The sequence below is a fragment of the Pongo abelii genome, chromosome 18, assembly GCF_028885655.2.
Source record: "Pongo abelii isolate AG06213 chromosome 18, NHGRI_mPonAbe1-v2.0_pri, whole genome shotgun sequence".
NCBI lineage: Eukaryota > Metazoa > Chordata > Mammalia > Primates > Hominidae > Pongo > Pongo abelii.
Window position 1 is genome coordinate 83,467,915 of NC_072003.2, and position 19,325 is coordinate 83,487,239.

Here is a 19,325-nt window from a genome sequence, read left to right on the forward strand (position 1 = left end):
CACAACAAAAACAACATCCATGAGAGTTTCCATTGAGCAGTGAGTTATTTCCTGAGATTTCATCCACGTGACAAATAAACCACATTTACAAAATCTAATATTCAATTAAAACATTGCAAATTTTTAGAATAGAAAAGCTTTAAGAATAAGCCTTTTAGAATAGAAATGTCTTAAGTGCCATTAATTTGTTTTAGCAAAATTCACTTTGTGTGTATTTCCGTATCTATCCACTTTCATTTTTACTTGCCATGGCAGTACATAATATTTACAATTGCAAAGGTGCTGCCTCTTTCTGTCTTAAAAAAAAACTAAGTTCTGTCCCCTCTTATTATCCTGAAAGGCCTATGTTTTCAGACACCTACACAAAAGGCAGCCAGCAGCTCTTGCTAAACACACAGGTTTCTCTATGAATACAGTCATATATACTAATACCCAGGTTTCATGTTTTATTATAAAAAGCTAGGACAAATGTAACTAATTTTTAAAAGTATGTCCACATATTTTAAATTTAGGTTTAAGACATCGGTTACATTAATTTCACAAAGACACATGTTCCAACAGCACAGCCTATCTTTGCCCAGATGACATAATTTAAAATTTGTAATGAATCAAGAAGTCAAAAATGTATAAATGCCACAGGCAGCATCATCACTGGCACCACCAGATAATCTAGGAGTCTCTGCCCCTAATTCAATTGCTTTCCTCAGCACTAGAACATGATGTACGTCTTCATCAGAATCTAGTATTGTCCATGTTGATAACATCTGAAATGTCTGTAGCTCTATAAATGTGACATTCTCTGCTCTCTCTGCAGGAATCCTACTAGGAGCTGATTAGAAGAAAAAATACACTCTTCTTTGGAAGAGGGAAGCAGTCAGGAAAAACTGGAACACATTCACCGCCATTTGCCTTGTGGTATTTGACGGGAGTTTTATTTCTGCCATCAGGGTCTTTTCTGATCAGGCATAACCCAAATTCCTATTTTCAAATTCTTATTTTGTACCCAAAAGATTATTCAACTTAAAGTCTTTATGGGAATAAAATGCCCCTTTAAAAAATTTCATTTTCACACTGTAGTAGAACACCAAAAGAAAGCACGTATCTTTAAATCTACTTCTGATTCTCCCCACCCACCAACCAAAAACAACAATCTCCCAGAGGGTACAAGCCAATGAGACCACCGCTTTGATCCCTTGTTTATAGCTAGGACCTGAAGCGATACTGTCTATGAGAAATGCTTTTAGAAAGAATCACTAACCCACGGCCAAGTGACTGTGGAAACAATCATTATGTGCCTAAAGGTGAAATATGACCCTATTAAACACAGATCCAGTTACTGATCAACCTTGCTTTTGATAAAAGGAAAAAATCCCTGCCAGGTAATGTAAAAATAAATTCTATATTCCAGTTGCAAGTAGATAAGGTGAGAAATCCTCTCTTTTCATCGTTTTCAACTAATAAAACTATCCTTAACTCCACGTATAGAAAATGGCAACCTTTACAATGGAGGGGGCCTCTCATTCTGAAACACACAGCATCAACCTGCATGACAAAAACCAATCTTGTACATTTTCATTTTTCTAAAACCTTGGTAATCTGGCAATCACAGAAGCAGAACAATTTATAAAGGGTAACAAAAAAATTCATCAAGTAACCCTGAAGGTAGCTTTTTTTTTTTTTTTTTTTGAGATGGTCTCCCTCTGTCGCCCAGGCTGGAGTGCAATGGCATGATCTTGGGTCACTGCAACCTCTGCCTCCCGGGTTCAAGCAATTCTCCTGCCTCAGCCTCCTGAGTAGCTGGGACTACAGGCGCGTGCCATCACACCTGGCTACATTTTTGTATTTTTAGTAGAGATGGGGTTTCACTGTGTTAGCCAGGATGGTCTCGATCTCCTGACCTCGTGATCTGCCTGCCTCAGCCTCCCAAAGTGGTGGGTACCATTCAAGTAATATTGCAATAAATTTTAAAAGAAACCAAAATGTCGAATGGGCACGGGATTTCTTATTGGGGTGATAAAATTGTTCTGGAAGTAGACAATGGTGATGGTTCCACAATTTTGTAAATACACTACAAACCACCGAATTGTACACTTAGAAAAGGGCAACTGTTATGGTATGTAAATTATATGCAATAAAGCTTTTATTAAAGAGCGACAGAGATGAGAGACAGAGAAAGAAGCGGGGGAAAAGGGAGAGAGAGAAAGAAGCAGCAAAAGGCCCATGAATGGCATCCTTTACCTTGGTCCTTGAAAGTCTGTGTAATCACGACGCCATCTTCTGGAAACTTCGCGATGCTGCACCCTGACGCATAATACACTAGGAAACAGTGTTCAAAGGGAACATAGGAACGCCGAACGCTTTAATAAATACTAGCTACTCGTTTACCCAAAATACATTCTTCAGATGCTATGTATTTTTTTAATTGTTTTTAATCTTGAGGGAGGAGCTGCTATTGCCTTGTCACACATAAAGTACAAGTAATCTCCTCAAAATTCAAGTAAAAAACACTACTAACATCAGGTTTCTGAATACATTTTATAATTCAAAGAAAAATACTATTAACATTAGGCTTCTGAATAGATGTTATAATTCAGAGCAGTCAAAGGCTCAAAACAAGCTGTCCAGACCCGCAGAATGGGTAGTAAGAACGCTTAAGACATTGTTCTCAAAACCAGCTACCAAACCCTTATCTGTGGGGAAACTTCCTACACGAGAAACACAAAGTTATTTCATGAATAGCACTTTGTAAATAATTAAGAAGCTATGAGGTAGTTCCCATTTGGGACTATTACATAAAGACTCTAATAGGTGGCACTAAAATTAGGAATGGCTACATAAAATATTTTCATTTAAAAAAAATCTGGACAAAACTAGAGCCTCACAGATGTACTTTTGAAAATACTGATGAGTTCTTTCCACAGACTCCAGCTAACTGAGGGATCATCATTCTCTTTCTCAAGCAATGTAGACTTCAGAGGTGTAGAGCTTCTGCTCTCACGCCTAAGACCGTGCCCTCAGGAAACAGAGCCTTACTGTCATGGTTGGCCAGGGTGAACTCCCCTTCATACAGGCCATCGCTGAACCCCATGTTCCACACAGACAGCAACTCATTCAGAGCTGGGATGTTAGCTCCTCCGGTATCCGGCATCCACCACTGCCTGGGAAAGTGGTAACAGACACACAGGGAACAGGGAATGAAGACACTCCATACACAGTTATTTAGTCTCTGTGACAAAACTCAATTTCTCCTGCCACAATCCAGTCCTTCCACACGAAGGCTTCGACTGCAACCAACCATCTGGGTTTGGGTAAAACTGCAAATTTAAGTGCTTTGGCTGATGTGTAGAATTAATTAAAGCAAAATTTATTTTATGAAATGAAAATCAGTACTTTACCGAAATGCACCAGAGGTAACTGCTTAGCCTAGACCCAGCAAGGCTCAGTGAAGGAAAAGGAGATGAGAAAGAAGCATAGAAACGTTCAGCCACAGATTCTAAGAAACCAATTCAAAACATAAAGGTGATTATGTGTATAATACATTGGGAGTCCTTGATCCCAATTAAGGGGAGGACATTATTCTCCTTGAGTAAATTAATTATTGTAAATATACAAGAAATATTTCAATATACAATAATTTACTTGAAATATTCTTTAAGTAAGAGTTCCTTTGGTGCATTTAAATTTATATATACTCAGTAACAGAGTGAGAGTGGAAAAGAATTAAACAGAAGTTTAAAGCTGAAGTATCTCATACCTAAGATTAACAAGGAAAGACAATGAAACCTCTATATTATTAACAGTATTCACAGTCAATAAACATCTTACTTTATGAGCAACTGTCAAGAACCTCTCTACTGTATAAAGGACTATTTTCTTTTTTGTGTTTTATTTTTTCTCTTTGAGATAGGGTCTCTCTGACACCCAGGCTGGAGTATAGTGGCTTGATCTCGGCTCACTGCAGCCTTGGCCTCCTAGGTTCAACCGATCTGCCCAACTCAGCCTTCCAAAGTGCTGGGATTACAGGCGTGAGCCACCGCGCTCAGTCGAAAGGGCTTTTTTTCTAATCAAGCTCTCTGAATGTGTCTGTGCTAACTGGAAAGACCACCAACAGGTCAAATCATGACTTAAGTATTTGCTGGGTAGAATTTAATTCCCCAAAAGTCATATTTTTTATCCAAATACCAATGCATATCAACAGTACCTTGTGTTTTCATCATAAAACTTCACTTTTCTCATAACGGAAGTGTTGTACCAGTCACTGAAGATGACGAGCGAGAGGCCGTTGTCCACGTCCCTCCGGAGCTTGGCAATCTCTTCGGGGAAGTACTCCTCCTCACTGTCCACCATCAGCAAAGTGCCTGATGAACAAAGAACCAAGGCTGGGAACTTGTCACCTCTGAATGACAGGACACCACCACTGCAGAAACAGTGTCACCAGGTACATGTCTCAGGTTACTGACACCTAACAGTCTGGTTTGTGCCACCCTGCACCACTTTAAAAGGGACTAAAAAGTAGAGGACCAGGGTCCAGCAATACACAGCGACTAACTGTGATCTCATTTCATTTGTGGTGCTCAGGATAAAGATTTTCATTCACTTGAGAAGGAGCAAAATATATGGCAGAGCTGCTTTTAACTTAAAGAAAAAAGAGTACGAATGTCCCTGTCTCCAATCAGTCTGTCTTGTATTTCAGCTGAATGTCACACCCACCACCACCTGTTTCAGAGCCTCGCCCCAGGCTCACCCAGCTGTGGGGCCCATGGCGCATACTCCCTTGGTAGCTATCACTGAAAACTGGGATTCACTTCTCAAACATTTAACAAACATCCAAAGTGGGCGGAAAGACCATCTGGCTAGCACAGCATTGCCACTTACCATACTGACTGGCATCAAAACACGTGAAGGGGGCCCCGAGGACCTCTACAAAGTAGCCCATGCTTCTCAGATGCTGGTACATATCCCTGAAATTGGTGTGGATGTGATCACCATTCCTGAAAAACAACAGGCCACGGCATTAAAATGATCAATCTTTACTGGCAATAAAGGCACATCTGGCCACAGGGCCGCCTCTGCAGGAGCACCATGCCATGGCCCACAGAGAAGGCCTGGATGGCTGGCCCACTGGCACAGGCATCAGCTTAGGAGACCTTTGTGCTCTGGTCTGGACACACAGAAACGGCTGATAAGAAGAAACCATGTGCCTGGCAGGTGCATGAAAGAGACAAACTGACCAGAAGAAATGGCCAAAGACATGTTTAAAGTGTACTGGACCATCACTGTAGCAGTGGCGTTCATGTAAACTGCTGGCAACCATCTGTGTCTGACAGAAGAGCTGAGCAAACGGCCGCAGCAGTGCAGGGATGCTGGAACAAGCCACGCAGGGCCACGGTGCTAAGACAGCGGCACAGCTAACTGATATCACTGCCACTGGTCAACTTTCCATCCCCGTCCCTCCCAAATGTGCTCACTTTCCTATGGAACACTGTATACACCCTCTAGGGGTCACCTCATTCTCACCTCCCAGCAGCACGGACGCCAGGTGCTCTTCTGCAGGCCCACAGGCTCGCCTTGGTCTATGAACTTCCCACCACTTCCTGTCTACCCGTCTCTGGTCTGAGCCCCTCCAATCTGGCTGCCAGAGACATCTTATTTTAAAAGGCAAGTCTGACTCTGTAACTATCCTGGTCACATCTTTCAATGCTTCCCCTTCCCCTACTTTCAGCATGGAGTTCAAACTTAGTCCAAACGTGAAAGCAGAAATGAGCTTGGCTAATGGACCAAGAGAAAGTCAGCCCAGCTGCCCTGCAGGGAACAGGCACAGGGAGAGGGCTACGGGGACTGCGGGGGAAGCAGCGCCAGATTCGGAAGGGCTCTGCATGGGTCACACCAGGGGGCTTGGCCAGGTGAGGAAGTCAGAACAGGCAGTCACTGGAGAGCTTGAGGCAAACTGTGTTAGAATTTATGTTTTAAGAAGATTACCAAGGTTGCTACAAGAGGAGTGGAATTTAGGGCAACAGTAGCAACAGCAGTGGCACTCAGGAGTTACTGATGCCGTCCAGGCAAGAGATGACAATGGCATGGACTAGGGTGGGAGAGGGGAGAAGGCCAGAGACGGAAGGATCCAGGATGTAGTTTGAGGGTAAGACCGACGGCTTTGCTGGATGGCTCAATGAGAGAAGGAAGGAAAAGAGAACAGTTAAAGAGAACTTCAAGCTTTTTACTGCACAATCATACTTGTGCAAGTTTCAAAAGAGAAGTCAGGCTGCCCTAAGTGCATGGCAAAGGCCCGAACATCTCAGCATCACCAGAGTCCAGGCTCCACGAGAAGCTGAGCAACATCTCCTTTCCAAGAGTTGCGGCAACAGTGGTGCCCTCCCACCACGGAGGCTGGGGAGGTGAAGTGCATCCTGTGAGGTGCTTACCAGTCTAAAGGGTCATTCTTCATCCTTAAATTATCCCTGGGGAAATAGCCAGGTGGATAGCGGAGGTTGTGGTACTGATCCCAGAGAACTCTCTTGCTTCGCGGGGGAGTAGGAATTATCTTCACCTTAATGGGGAGCTTTACTGTTGAAGTCTGTTCTGCACCATTTTTTGACTAAAAAAAAAAAAAAAAAAAAAAAAGAAAGAAACTTGAAATGCCCTCATTGCCCAGAAAGAAACTTTCAGGTTTAAAAACATCATTTCTATTTATCAATTTAACCTAAATAATTTGAACACAAGAATTTCCAATAACAAATGTCTGATGAAAGATTCATGTATCACAACTAAGTCCATTCAAACACTTAAAGAGTTTAAGAGTTAAAATTTAAGGCATATTCTATCAATAAAAACTACTAGAGCCTCATAGGATTAACCCTACATTTCCTTTTAGAGAATGTATATTTTTGGTGCACTCCTTTTGAGCTTGAAATCTGGTAGAAAACAGTCTTCTCTGCTGTTGTGTGGCCACAGAACGGCAAGCACTAGCACTCACTGACTGAGCTACTTCTTCAAACTCCAGCTGCTCCGGAGGCCCTGGAACCATCAATTGTGGCCATCAAGGATAAGCCTATCTGCCAACTGTACTTCCAATGGAGACTTCCAGGCATTTGGCCTGTCCCTCCCTGAAAGGTGATGTCAAACAGCTAAGACAACAAGCCACTTTCCCGCATATCCTTACCTCTGTCTCTGCTGGGGAAGCCACGGTGATCATGACATGGCCCTGAGCAATGCCTTCCCAGGAAGCCGCTTTCTTGGTCACAGAAATGGAGATGGCCAGGTAGCCTGACCAAGGCCATAAGACCGAGGAGTAGGAGAAGGCGACTTCAATGTTGTCTCCGTTCTGTGGCAAATAGGGCTGCCAGTCAGGCTGCACGAAAAAGAAATCAGACAAAGGCTAAAGTGAAAAGCTCCAAGAGAAAACACGTGGAAACCAGAAAAACTCAATTCTTACCAAAACTGGTTCTGAGAAATATTTCATTAAATAGGGAAAAATAAAATTTATACACAGATACTAAGTAACTACAACCAAAGTAGTCTATGGACTGCCTCGAACATATCACTAGAAAAGTCTAGAAACCGCTATTTCTGACAGCCTCCAATTTTATGGAGACATTTTTTTTCTATTATAAAACAGGGGAACTTTTGTCAAAAGTTCTTTGATGAAGAACTTTACCTGACTGAGAGAACTTATATAGATAAAAACTCTCAGATTTAAGGTTATTTCCCAATTATAGTTGTATGCTTTAAAAAAATCCCATTAATTGAAAGTAGTAACATGACAGGGACACCAGCTGTCCCAAGTCACATTCTGAAGCTGGAAACAGGTGGCCGGAGGGAGGGCTGGCTCAGCTGCGAGATGACCACCCTTCTACCCTCCAGGTGGGAGAAAAGCAGAAAGGGAAGCGTGAGCAGAGGCCATCTGGAAAAGACGTCAATGAGAGCTTGCAACTAACCAGTACTTCAGACGAATCTAAATTACTCATTTCCCTCACAATCCACACAGCCAGAACTTACTTCCCAAGTAAGCCAGTGTGTTAAGAAAAAAGTATGAAAAAGAAAAATATCTGTAGGGATATGATGTCCCAAATAATGAGGAAGAAAAGGGATTTTTAAAGAATGCTCTTGGAGCCACTGGTTCACAAGTGAAAAACTTTCGCCCATCTCTCGTAACACATCAAATTAACACAGATGAAACAATTAAATATTTAACAATCATATATATAAAAATTAGTAGAAAAATAAAATGGAAATTTTATTATATCTCTGGAAGGATGTTTCTCATCTGCAAAACAATAAAAGTCATAAAACATAAAAATTCAACTACATGAAATGTAAAACTTTTACAGAAGGAAAAAAATCCCCACCACAGTAAGTAATATTAAAGGGAAAAGAGCATCACCTGGAGGAACATTTTGCTGAAAACACAGCAACGGTGTATTTCTCTATGACAGGGCGATCTTGTTAGGATTGACAGAGAAAATCCCAATTCCAGGAGAAAAATGGGCCAACGAAATGAACGTGTAACTCATACAAGAGGAAATACAATTCGTAAACACAACCAAAGATATCCACCCCACAAAGAACTGAAGTGCACATTACACAAGGCACCTGTTTTACCCCCCTCTAAGCTGAAAGCTGAAAGATGTACCACCTAGAACAGTCAAATGCCCAGCAACAGATCAACGGAGAAACGCCATGTGGCCGACCCGCCCAGTGGAGCACTACTCCGACATAGGAAGCAGCGCGGCACTGACAGCGCTAAGGCGTGGACAAACCGTGAAAACCTGAAGCTGAGGGAAGGAAGCTGGGCACAAAAGGACAGATGCTATAGGATTCCATTGATGTGAGAAGTCCAGAACAGGCAAGCCCACAGAGACAGAAAGCAGGCTGGTTGCCAAAGGCTGGTGGAAGGAAAGAGGAGTGGCTGATAATGGGTATAAGGTTTCTTTTAGGGAATGTTCCTGAAGGAGATGTTGGCACAACCTTGTGAATATACTAAAACCCACCAAACTGTGCGACCTAAAAGGGTGAATTTCATGATACGTGGATTTTATCTCAATTTTTTAAAACACTAATGCAATAAAAACACTTTAAAAGGCAAATCAGGTCAGGAGCGATGGCTCACGCCTGTAATCCCAGCACTTTGGGACGGCAAGGCGGGAGGATCACGAGGTCAGGAGATACAGACCATCCTGGCTAACACGGTGAAACCTGTCTCTACTAAAAATACAAAAAATTAGCCAGGTGTGGTGGCGGTTGCCTGTAGTTCCAGCTACTCGGGAGGCTGAGGCAGGAGAATGGCGTGAATCCGGGAGACGGAGCTTGCAGTGAGCCGAGATCGCGCCACTGCACTCCAGCCTGGGAGACAGCGAGACTCCGACTCAAAAAAAAAAAAAAAAAAAAAAAAAAAGGCAAGTCACCCAGTGAAGGTGTGGTGGAGCCATGTTCTCCTGAACCCCACTGGCAACAGTCTAAGCTGACATAACTCTACTGGACAGAATTTGGTAGGATGTGCCAAGAGCCATCCTTGACTGTTCACACCCTCTGATTCAGGGAGCAAATCCAGGGGGTTTATGTTAAGGAAATAATTCAAAATAAAAGAAAACCATATATGCAAAAATATTCACTGAAATGTTTATAATTGAAAACTACCTAACAGTTCAAAGGAAAATAGTAAACAAATTATAATTTACTATTTCTATATAAACAACCATTAAGAAGTATACTGGTGCCATGCATATAGTTGAATTTTTCTTTTCTTTTCTTTTTTGAGATGGAGTCTTGCTCTGTCACCAGGCTGGGGTACAGTGGCATGATCTCGGCTCACTGCAACCTCTGCCTCCCGGGTTCAAGTGATTCTCCTGCTTCAGCCTCCCGAGTAGCTGGGATTACAAGCGTGTGTCACCACGCCCAGCTAATTTTTGTATTTTTAGTAGAGACGGGGTTTCACCATGTTTGCCAGGATGGTCTCGATTTCTTGACCTCGTGACCCTCCTGCCTCGGCCTCTCAAAGTGCTGGGATTACAGGCTTGAGCCAACACGCCCAGCAGTTGAATTTTTCAATGTTTATGATATAATGAGAACCACCAAAACAATTGTAAATTTTTGCCAATTGCACAATGATAAAAAAAATAAGTATTGCAGATAAGGGCTGGAAAAGAATATTTAAAAAACAGTGGCCAAGTTGGTATGCTGAGGCTGGAGGCGAGTTTTCTATTCTTTTTCCCTATTTTTTATTATTGTGATAGTGTCTACATAGTTAAGATTTTTAAAAATTTACAAAACAATATTAAAAAAAAAGACTGTATCTTCCAAACACATTAAAGGATAAAATACTGGCTGGCATGGTGGCTCACACCTGTAATCCCAGGACTCTGGGAGGCTGAGGTAGGTGGATCACCTGAGGTCAGGAATTCGAGACCAGCCTGGCCCACATGGTGAAACCCCGTCTCTACTAAAAATGCAAAAAATCAGCCAGACGTGGTGGCAGGCACCTGTAATCCCAGATACCTGGGAGGCTGAGCCAGTAGAATTGCTTGAACCCGGGAGGCGGAGGTTGCAGTGAGCCGAGATCGTGCCATTGCCCTCCAGCCTGGGCAACAAGAGTGAAACTCTGTCTCAGAAAAAAAAAAAAAAAAAAAGAATGAAATACTACAACCGGGCCTTTAATTATAGGCGCAAAATTGTATAGATGAAAAATCAAATGTAATTAGCTGACTCAGGAGCCAAACTCAAGATGCTAAAGCAAAAAAGTAAAATTGGTTTCATTAATTTATACCCTGACTTATTCTGTAACAGACTTAGGATATAACAAATCACTACTTCCAATAGCCCTGGTACCCTAGACAGGGCTATTTCCTTTTTTTTTTTTTTTCCCCCAGACAGGGTCTTGCTCTGTCATCTAGGCTGGAGTGCAATGGCATGATCTTGGCTCACTGCAGCCTCAACCTCCTAGACTCAAGTGATCCTCCCACGTCAGCCTCCTGTGTATCTGGGACCACGGGCACGCACCACCATCCCTGGCTAATTTCTTTATTATTTGTAGAGACAGGTCTCACTTTGTTGCTCAGGCTGGTCTTAAAAGTCCTGGGCTCAAGTGATCCTCTCTCCTCGGCCTAGAACTTTTCTTTTTTTAACTTCAGCAGAAATAACTATGGCCTAAAGGTCTGGGCTGTGTCTAAGTTCACCATCAAGTCAGAGACCAAGTCAGAGAGAAGTTTCACCTTATCTACAATTCTTCCTGTGACTCCCATGCCGTTGAGGATGGTGACATTAACAACTGTCGGCATTCCTCCATAGTAGATGGGCTGGGAGCAGTAGGGCCACATGTAGGGACACTCAGTCAGATCTATGTAGCTGGGGCTCAAACTGAAATAAAGAATACAGTGTTAGAGTAGATCATATGAGAAAACTACAATGAAGCAACACAACTGTACAAGACAGAGTTAACAAAGCAGATCTAGCTTCAGAAGGGCTTGCTTACAGGGCTGCCCTAGGCTGGCATCTGGGAACTTGGCTCTGGAATGCTCCTGCACAGATAAGGCCTCTGTGCCAGCCTGCTGTCTATACAGACAGTGTGATGTGCAGGGACACCTCTGCTTTTGCAAGTCTGGAGCTTTGGGAGTTGTCACTGGCAGACAATGAGTACGTGACCAGCCCTAATGGAAACTTGGACTTGAGTCTCTAGAGGGCTTCCCTGGGCACAAACACATACACATGTCAATGCAGCTTGCTGCTTGGAAAGGGGCCAGCTCTGTGAGACCCTGCCTGGCAGGAGAGAGGGGACAGCTTAGGAAGCTGCGCCTGGATTTCTCCAGGCTCTCTCCGTGTGAGGCATCTTTTTCCCTTACAGAGCTGCTGTGCATCCTTGCTGTGCCACTATAATGAATCTTAGCTGGGAGTATGACCACAAGCTGAGTCCCATGAGCCCTAAAGCAACCGAGCCTGGGAGAGGAGCTGGGGACCCTGACATAATTTGTGTCAGAAACACAAGTGCTCTGGCAACTATGTTGGTTTCACGGTTTCCCCTTATCTGAACTGAGTTTGTGTTGGGTTCACATCACTCCTAGTGCAGCAGCGGTGTCAGCTACGCCTAAACAGATGAAAAGACAGGCAACAGACAAATGTTTCAGACAAGACGTGACCCACAACAGCCTTCCTGAGAGCACCAGGCATACATGGATCCTGCTTCTCAAGCTGCACCCACGTGCAGTGGGCACGCGGCTCTGCGCAACTGCTTCACCTCATTACAGGAGATGCCAGCCTTTCTCAAACAGCAACTACGGTATAAGGAGTACTTTTTATTAGTTTGTAATAACAAAGATGTATCTGGGCCAACTAAATTGCTATATAGGAAACCAAATGGAATATCTTTAGGGATACTGTGACTTTCACAGTTATAATCAACACATATCACAGTTATCTAAACAGATACCACCTTCACAAGTCTAAAGTTCACCAAAAAAAGAAAAAGAAAAGGAAATAGGTACTACCTAGTTTTAAAAATCCTGAATGGATTGGCCATATGACTACAATTGTATGCATCAGCAAAGGTATCTGTTCTACCTGAAATGTGTTTGTAAACTCTGCTGGTAACTGTGCTCCGTAATCAGTTTACTTCGACTACTAATCCAACATGATTTAACTAGGAAACCATTATCAGCAAACAGAATTCAACATCATATTAAGAAAACAACATAGCAAAACCAGTGGGATTTATTTCAGATTGGTTCAATATTGGGAAACTCATTAATATCATAAACCATATATATTAATAGGTCTAAAGTATTCATACGATTACCTTTCTAGATGCTGAAAAAGCATATAAAATTCAATCCACAGTCCTGATGAAAACGCTAAAAAAAACAGCACTAGACAGATAATCTACCACAATAAAAAAAACATATATATATATACATATATAGATAGATATAGATATACACACCTTAAGGATAAATCCAGCATCTTACTTAACGGAAAAACACAAGAGGCATTTCCATTAAGATTAGGAACAACATAAGCACAGCCACTCTCTCCACTGCTGTTCAACACTGTGCTAGATATACCAGCCCATGCAACTAGACAGAAAATATCAATGAAGCCTTAAGAATTGGCAAGGAAGACGTAAAACTATCTTTATTTCCATATGGTAGGTTAGTATACCTGGAAAACCCTAGAGAAGCAATAATAAAACTAACTCAAACAATAATTCAGATAGGTAGCAGCATATAAAATTAACATACAGAAATAAAATCAACCAGTTAGAGAATATACAAGAAGAGAAAGCCCCATCTACAGCAGCAACAAAAAGATTAAATACTTAAACTTACCAAGAAATGTGTAAAACCTATATGAAGACAACTGTATAAACCTCCTGGAAGACACACAAGACTTGAGCAAATGGAAACACATTCTTTGCTCTTAGACAAAATAACAGCATTATAAAAATATTACTTCTAAGTTCATTTAAAATTTGATGCAATTGCAACAAAAATTCCAACAAGCTTCTTTCATAGAATTAAGTAAGTTAATATGAAAATTCATATGAAGAAAACAAACATGCAAGAATAGCCAAGAAGGGCCGGGTGCAGTGACTCACGCGTGTCATCCCAGCACTTTGGGAGGCCGAGGCGGGAGGATGGCTTGAGCCCAGGAGTTGAAGACCAGCCTGGGCAACATGGCAAAACCCTGTCTCTACTAAAAATAGAAAAATTAGCCGGGCATGGGGGTATGTACCTGCAGTGCACCTACTTGGGAGGCTGAGACGGGAGAATCACCTGAGCCCAGACGGCAGAGGTTACAGTGAGCTGAGATCATGCAACTGCACTCCAGCCTGAGCCACAGAGCAAGACCCTGCCGCTTAAAAAAAAAAAAAAAAAAAAAAAAGAAAAAGAAAAAGAAAGAAAGAATACCCAAGAAACACTGAAAAAAAAAAATTACAAGGGGAACTAGCACTAACAGACATTAAAACATGCTATAAAGCCTTTATAATCAAAACAGTGTGGTACCAGTACATGGACAGACAGACCAGTGGAACAGAATGGAAAGCTCAGGGATAGACCTAAAACACATGAAAACTTAGTACATAATAAAGACAGTATCTCAAATCACTGGGGCAAAGATGGACTTTTTAATCACAAGAGCTTTAACAAATGGGTGGCCATTTGGCAAAAGAAAAAATTAGATCCCTACCTCCAAACAATACACAAAAATAAACTCCAAATGGATCAAGGAATTTCAAGTAAATAAAAGAAAGCAAACAAGTATTAGAAGAAAACACAGGTGAATTTCTCTTTTACCTCCCTCAGTGCAGAAAAAGACTTTCTAAGGACTCAAAATACAGAGGCATCAGCTGAAGAGTAACAAATGTGACTATTAAAAAACAACTGCATGGCAAAAACACCTTACACTAAGTCAAAAGACAACTGACAAAGTGGCAGAAAAATACACAACATGCATCCCTGACAGAGGGTTACTAACCCTAATATATCGAGAACTCTAAAAAGGGACCAAAAACCCCATTGAAAAAGAAATGAACAGACAATTCACAAGAAAAGTTAAAAAAAAAAAAAAAAAGCTCTTAAACATAGACTTAGGTGTTCAAACTCACTCATAAATAGAGAAATGCAAATTAAACAATACTGAAATACTATTTCTTACCAATCAGACTTGTAAAAAGTAACAAGTATGACAGAGCACTCTGTCAGTGAGGCTTTGGGGAAACCGGCACTCACGCACACTGCTCACGCAATACAAACAGGCACAACCCTTCCACAGAGAAACAAAGCAATGCCTAACAGAGCTACCCGATGCTCTCAACGCTAACCAGCAATGCTACCTTACCCAACAGAGCTACCGGACGCTCTCGACCCGGACCAGCAGTGCCACCTTACCTAACAGTTACCTGATGCTCTCAACCCAGACCAGCAGTGCCACCTTACCTAACAGAGCTACCCGATGCTCTCAACCCAGACCAGCAGTGCCACCTTACCTAACAGAGCTACCAAACGCTCTCAACCCAGACCAGCAGTGCCACCTTACCTAACAGAGCTACCAAACGCTCTCAGTGCTGAGCAGGGTAAATTTTTAGGAATTTACCCTGAAGGAACACCTCCAACAAAACTACGACACACAGGCCTGAGGTTATTCACTGCAAGTTTATAATTACAAAATACTGGAAACAACTTAAAAGCCCATATGTAGACAAGTAGTGGCTTAAACAATTGTACATTCACAGGATACGGCTGTGAAAAAGGAGGAGAATCTCTATGCACTGATGTGGAGAGATTTCCAGGACGTTAAGTGAAAAAAGTAGAATCCAAAACAATATCCACAGCGATGCTATCCTTCTACGTATGTGCTCATTTGTGGGGTGGTGAGGGCGGGGGGAAGGATAAACCCAAACCTGATGTGATGGTTACCTAAGGCGTGTGTGGAAGCCTGGTAGAAAGAATGGGCGAGTGGGAACTGACATGGTTTGGATGCTTGTCCCCTCCAAATCTCATGCTGACTTGTAATCCCCAATGTTGGAGGTGGGAGGTGACTGGATCATGGGGGCAGATCCCTCATGGGTGGTTTAGCACCATCCCTTTGGTGATAACTGAGTTCTCGCTCAGCTCAGGCCAGATCTGGGTGTTTTAAAAGTCTGGGACCTCCCCGCTCTCTTGCTCCCTCTCTTGCCATGTGATGTGCTGGCTCCCCTTCACCTTCTGCCATGATTGGAAGATCCCTGAGACCTCCCCAGAAGCAGGTGCTGGCGCTATGCTTCCTGTACAGCCTGCAGAACCAGGAGCCAATTGAACCTCTTTTCTTTATAAATTACCCAGTCTCAGGTATTTTTTTATAGCAATGCAAGAACAAACTAACACATCCTTAGAACCACAGTAATGTTTCACACACCCAATAACAAGTTATAATCAACCAGGATGTGGGGGAAATCTAAAAAGGAATACAAATATGAATAAATGAGTCCAACTGTATTAAAAAGACACCGAGGAAAGAATTAACCTAAGTAACTGAAAAAAACACTATAACTATATTCTGTAGGGCCAAAGATGACACACTGTCACAAATACTATATTCAAAAAATTCACAAGGACACGGGCTAGCAGTTCCAAAGCTGCTCCGTACGTATACACTACGACTAAGCAAATAAGCCAACATATTGTGGATAACGAGAGCCAGGCTTCCCACTGTTGGAGAATGGAGTTAGAAACAGAGGTAACATGACCATCTCTGTAAATAATAAATAAATAAATAAATAGAAACAAGGATAGGGAAAGGCTGGAATGAACACTGAGATACTGGCTGGAATCTGGAGGTGGCATGAACTCATGTTTCCAGTACATACACAGATAGGCAGATATAGAAGCAGGCATGTGTGTCTGTGCACGTGTCCGTACGTTGCCTAGCTCTGTCTGAAGAGTGCAGTAACCGCTGTGAGCACAGCAGCTTTGAGCACCCCAAGTGCCCAGGTCTTGATTTCTTTAGAAGAGGCAATCAGCAAAGAGCTGCTTGGAGACAGAACTGATACCAAGGCTAGAGCACAGAAGTGCATGACAGGACATCCTGTGCTGCCAGGAAGACAGAAAGTGCTCAGAAAAGGCTGGACACATGCTGAAAACACACATAAGCCAGCTAGATGGAGCTCCCAACAGCCAACTCGGGGACAATTTGAACAACCAACTAAATGATGATATTATTTATAATCCACAGAGTAAAATAAATATCTATGTGTCCATACTGATATACAGAATTGAATAAATAAATGGGACAGAAAGGACAGTTCCTCCTTCCAGGAGAGTTCCAATTAATAAATGTAAATGGAACGAAGGAAAAAGAAAATTATCCCGTGTCAAAGTCCTCAGGAGTAATCACCAAAGGCAAGAACCATCAAGGCGTGCTAACATGAGTGAGTGGAAGTGTGTGAAGAAACAAGGCCATCTCGAAACATGCCCCCACAAGACACTGAGAAGTCACAAAGGAAACACGGGCTGCACAGTGGAGACATCTGGCACGCGCCACCTCTGGCCCCACGGGGCCAGCAGCTCAGGTCTCCTCTGCAGGACACTGCTGGCTGACACCCGCAGCTGCCGCCCTCGGGTCCTCACACATCTGTGCCAAGGCCACGCTTCCCCTGGGGCTGCTCCCAGCCAATGACTAAGCACACAGGAGGCACTAGGGCAGGCCCATTCCTGGGGGACACAGGACTCCTCCAACAGGCAATCCGGTTCAAGGATTTCCCATCAGCCAAAACTTTTTCAGGCCTGTGCGAGCCTCTTCCTCCCCAGTCCTCCTAACTTTTCAGTGTCAGATCAGCACTGCAGTTCTCGCCTATTCCCACACCCTTCCCTTTATCCTTCAGAGGCCCTCACTCCCCACAAATCTTTTGAACATCTAATCCTAGCTCGGCGTCTGCTTCTTGGAGAACCCAGACTGACAGACCACATTAATCAAATGATGAAAATGAACACCACCAATAATAAGATGAAGGAAAATGGAGGAACCATCTGTGATTAGAGGAAACCAAGAAGACAGGACAATGAAATCCAATGCGGGATCCTGGACTGGATCCCAGAGAAGGGACCTGTGGGACAATGGGCGGAATCTGCGTGAAGCCTGCAGGTCAGTCAGCAGTGCTACACCAAGGTTCATTTCCAGACTCTGACGCTCATACTGAGGTTATGGAAGATATTAAGGTTAGGGAAAGCTGGGTGAAGGACTTAGGGGTTCTCATGAACTATTTGTGAAACTTTGCTGTAAATCTAAAATCATTTCAAAATAAGGGTGAAAACAAAGCAGGGCCCAGGTGGGACAGGAGTACCACGGGAGCTGGCGAGATGTATGTGGTCTGCAGGTGAATTACAGCACAGGGTCAGTGTTTGTATGATAGTTTTAACAGCTGTACTCCACTCATCTGAAATGGTGGCATAAGGGGAAACTGGGCAACCTTGTATGACAACTCTCTCCTATTTCTGCAAAATTTCTGTAAACCTAAGATTATTTCAAGAGTCTAAAAAAGTAAACAACAAAAGCAAAAAAAACCACTCAGAAATCATTACTTTTAACCATTTATATTAAAGGTCACATCAGTAAGTCAAAAGTAGCTACCAGTTCTGCCAGCAGTACCCTGTAGAAGCAGCAGCAAAACCTCTCCGAGCACCCCGAGAATTCTGTGCTTAGTCATCATTTTTTGTTTTGAGGCTTGTATTTTGTGAAGAGGGAAAATTCGCCCAGAGCCCAGTGAAGGAGAGAAAGGCCCATCGGCAGGGCAGTGCACTGACCTTGCCTGTGGCTTGTAGCTGTTGAGGATCTGATAGGCTCTGAGCAGATCGAGCTTGCCGTGGCCTTGCTCAAACATGTTGACCCCGGGGAGCCTCCGGGCTGACGCGATCAGGGCCTGCTTCATACTGGCAGGATTCACCAGCTCACGCTTCTGGACTGTGCTGGAGGAAAAATCAAGCATTTGCTTATTTTCTCTCAGTAAAAGAATGAAAATCGGACCACTAAAACCTAACCTACAAACGTGCACACAAAAGGCCTGCAGTCTTCTTTAGTATCCAGCAGGTGCTTGTCTGGCACAGCCTGCGTGAGAAAGAGTGCACACTCATTTCTGTACCCAATCCAGGACTGACCGCTCCGTAACCTTCTACGGGACCCATTTATGCTAAATGCCATTAGTAACACATATTTTTGTGATAATTCAACTAAACAACCACATAGGCTGCAGAAGGCATGAATGTGTAGGAGGCACTGACTCCTCAGGGGAGAGGAAGCCTGCTGGTCACAGGAAGACGATGCCATGGGACACCGCCTGGCTGGGAGGAGTAGGAGCACACTCAGATCCTGGGGAGGGACCATGACACAGGACTGGCAGGAGGCACAGGTCTGAGTGAGGACCGCCGCCTCCAAAGCCAATCCTTGCCTTTTTGTTTCCAGATTGCGAGGCTTGTCTGGGATGAGCCACCCTGATGGATGATGCCTTTCAGAACGACGTAGACCTAAGGCCACCTTCAGTTTCACCATGAGAATGCATCTGAACAAGCTTTAACACACAGTGTGACCTGGCTAGGAACTCAGCCTGGTGATACTAGTGTTACAACATCCATTTTTGTGTATCTATGTATTATAAATACAAGTGAATTTTAATTCCTAAAATTGAGGGGGGAATATCAGTACACAAAAAAGGAAAACTTACTAAGTTCCTAAATATTTGTACGTGATGATGGTTGGTGTTGGAGTCTAGGCAGGTTTTCTAAATGGGAAATGTGACATAAGAAGAGGAGATAAAGTAGAATCAATTCTTAATGACAGAAGAAAAGAACTGCTCAAAGCTACGGGTCAAC

At 43.0% G+C, this 19,325-nt stretch overlaps 1 protein-coding gene across 2 annotated transcripts in view; it reads right to left on the bottom strand.

Moving 5' to 3' along the window:
* MBTPS1 (membrane bound transcription factor peptidase, site 1) overlaps positions 1–19,325 on the bottom strand; it is a 63,729-nt gene that overhangs the window by 9,684 nt on the left and 34,720 nt on the right. For both annotated transcript variants that reach the window (XM_054533178.1, NM_001133487.1), the window contains 8 exon segments: positions 18,264–18,425; positions 11,205–11,349; positions 7,160–7,348; positions 6,423–6,595; positions 4,876–4,991; positions 4,202–4,358; positions 3,034–3,158; positions 2,239–2,316 (listed from right to left, as the gene is read on the bottom strand). In XM_054533178.1, coding sequence (XP_054389153.1) covers positions 2,239–2,316; positions 3,034–3,158; positions 4,202–4,358; positions 4,876–4,991; positions 6,423–6,595; positions 7,160–7,348; positions 11,205–11,349; positions 18,264–18,425 — 1,145 coding nt within the window.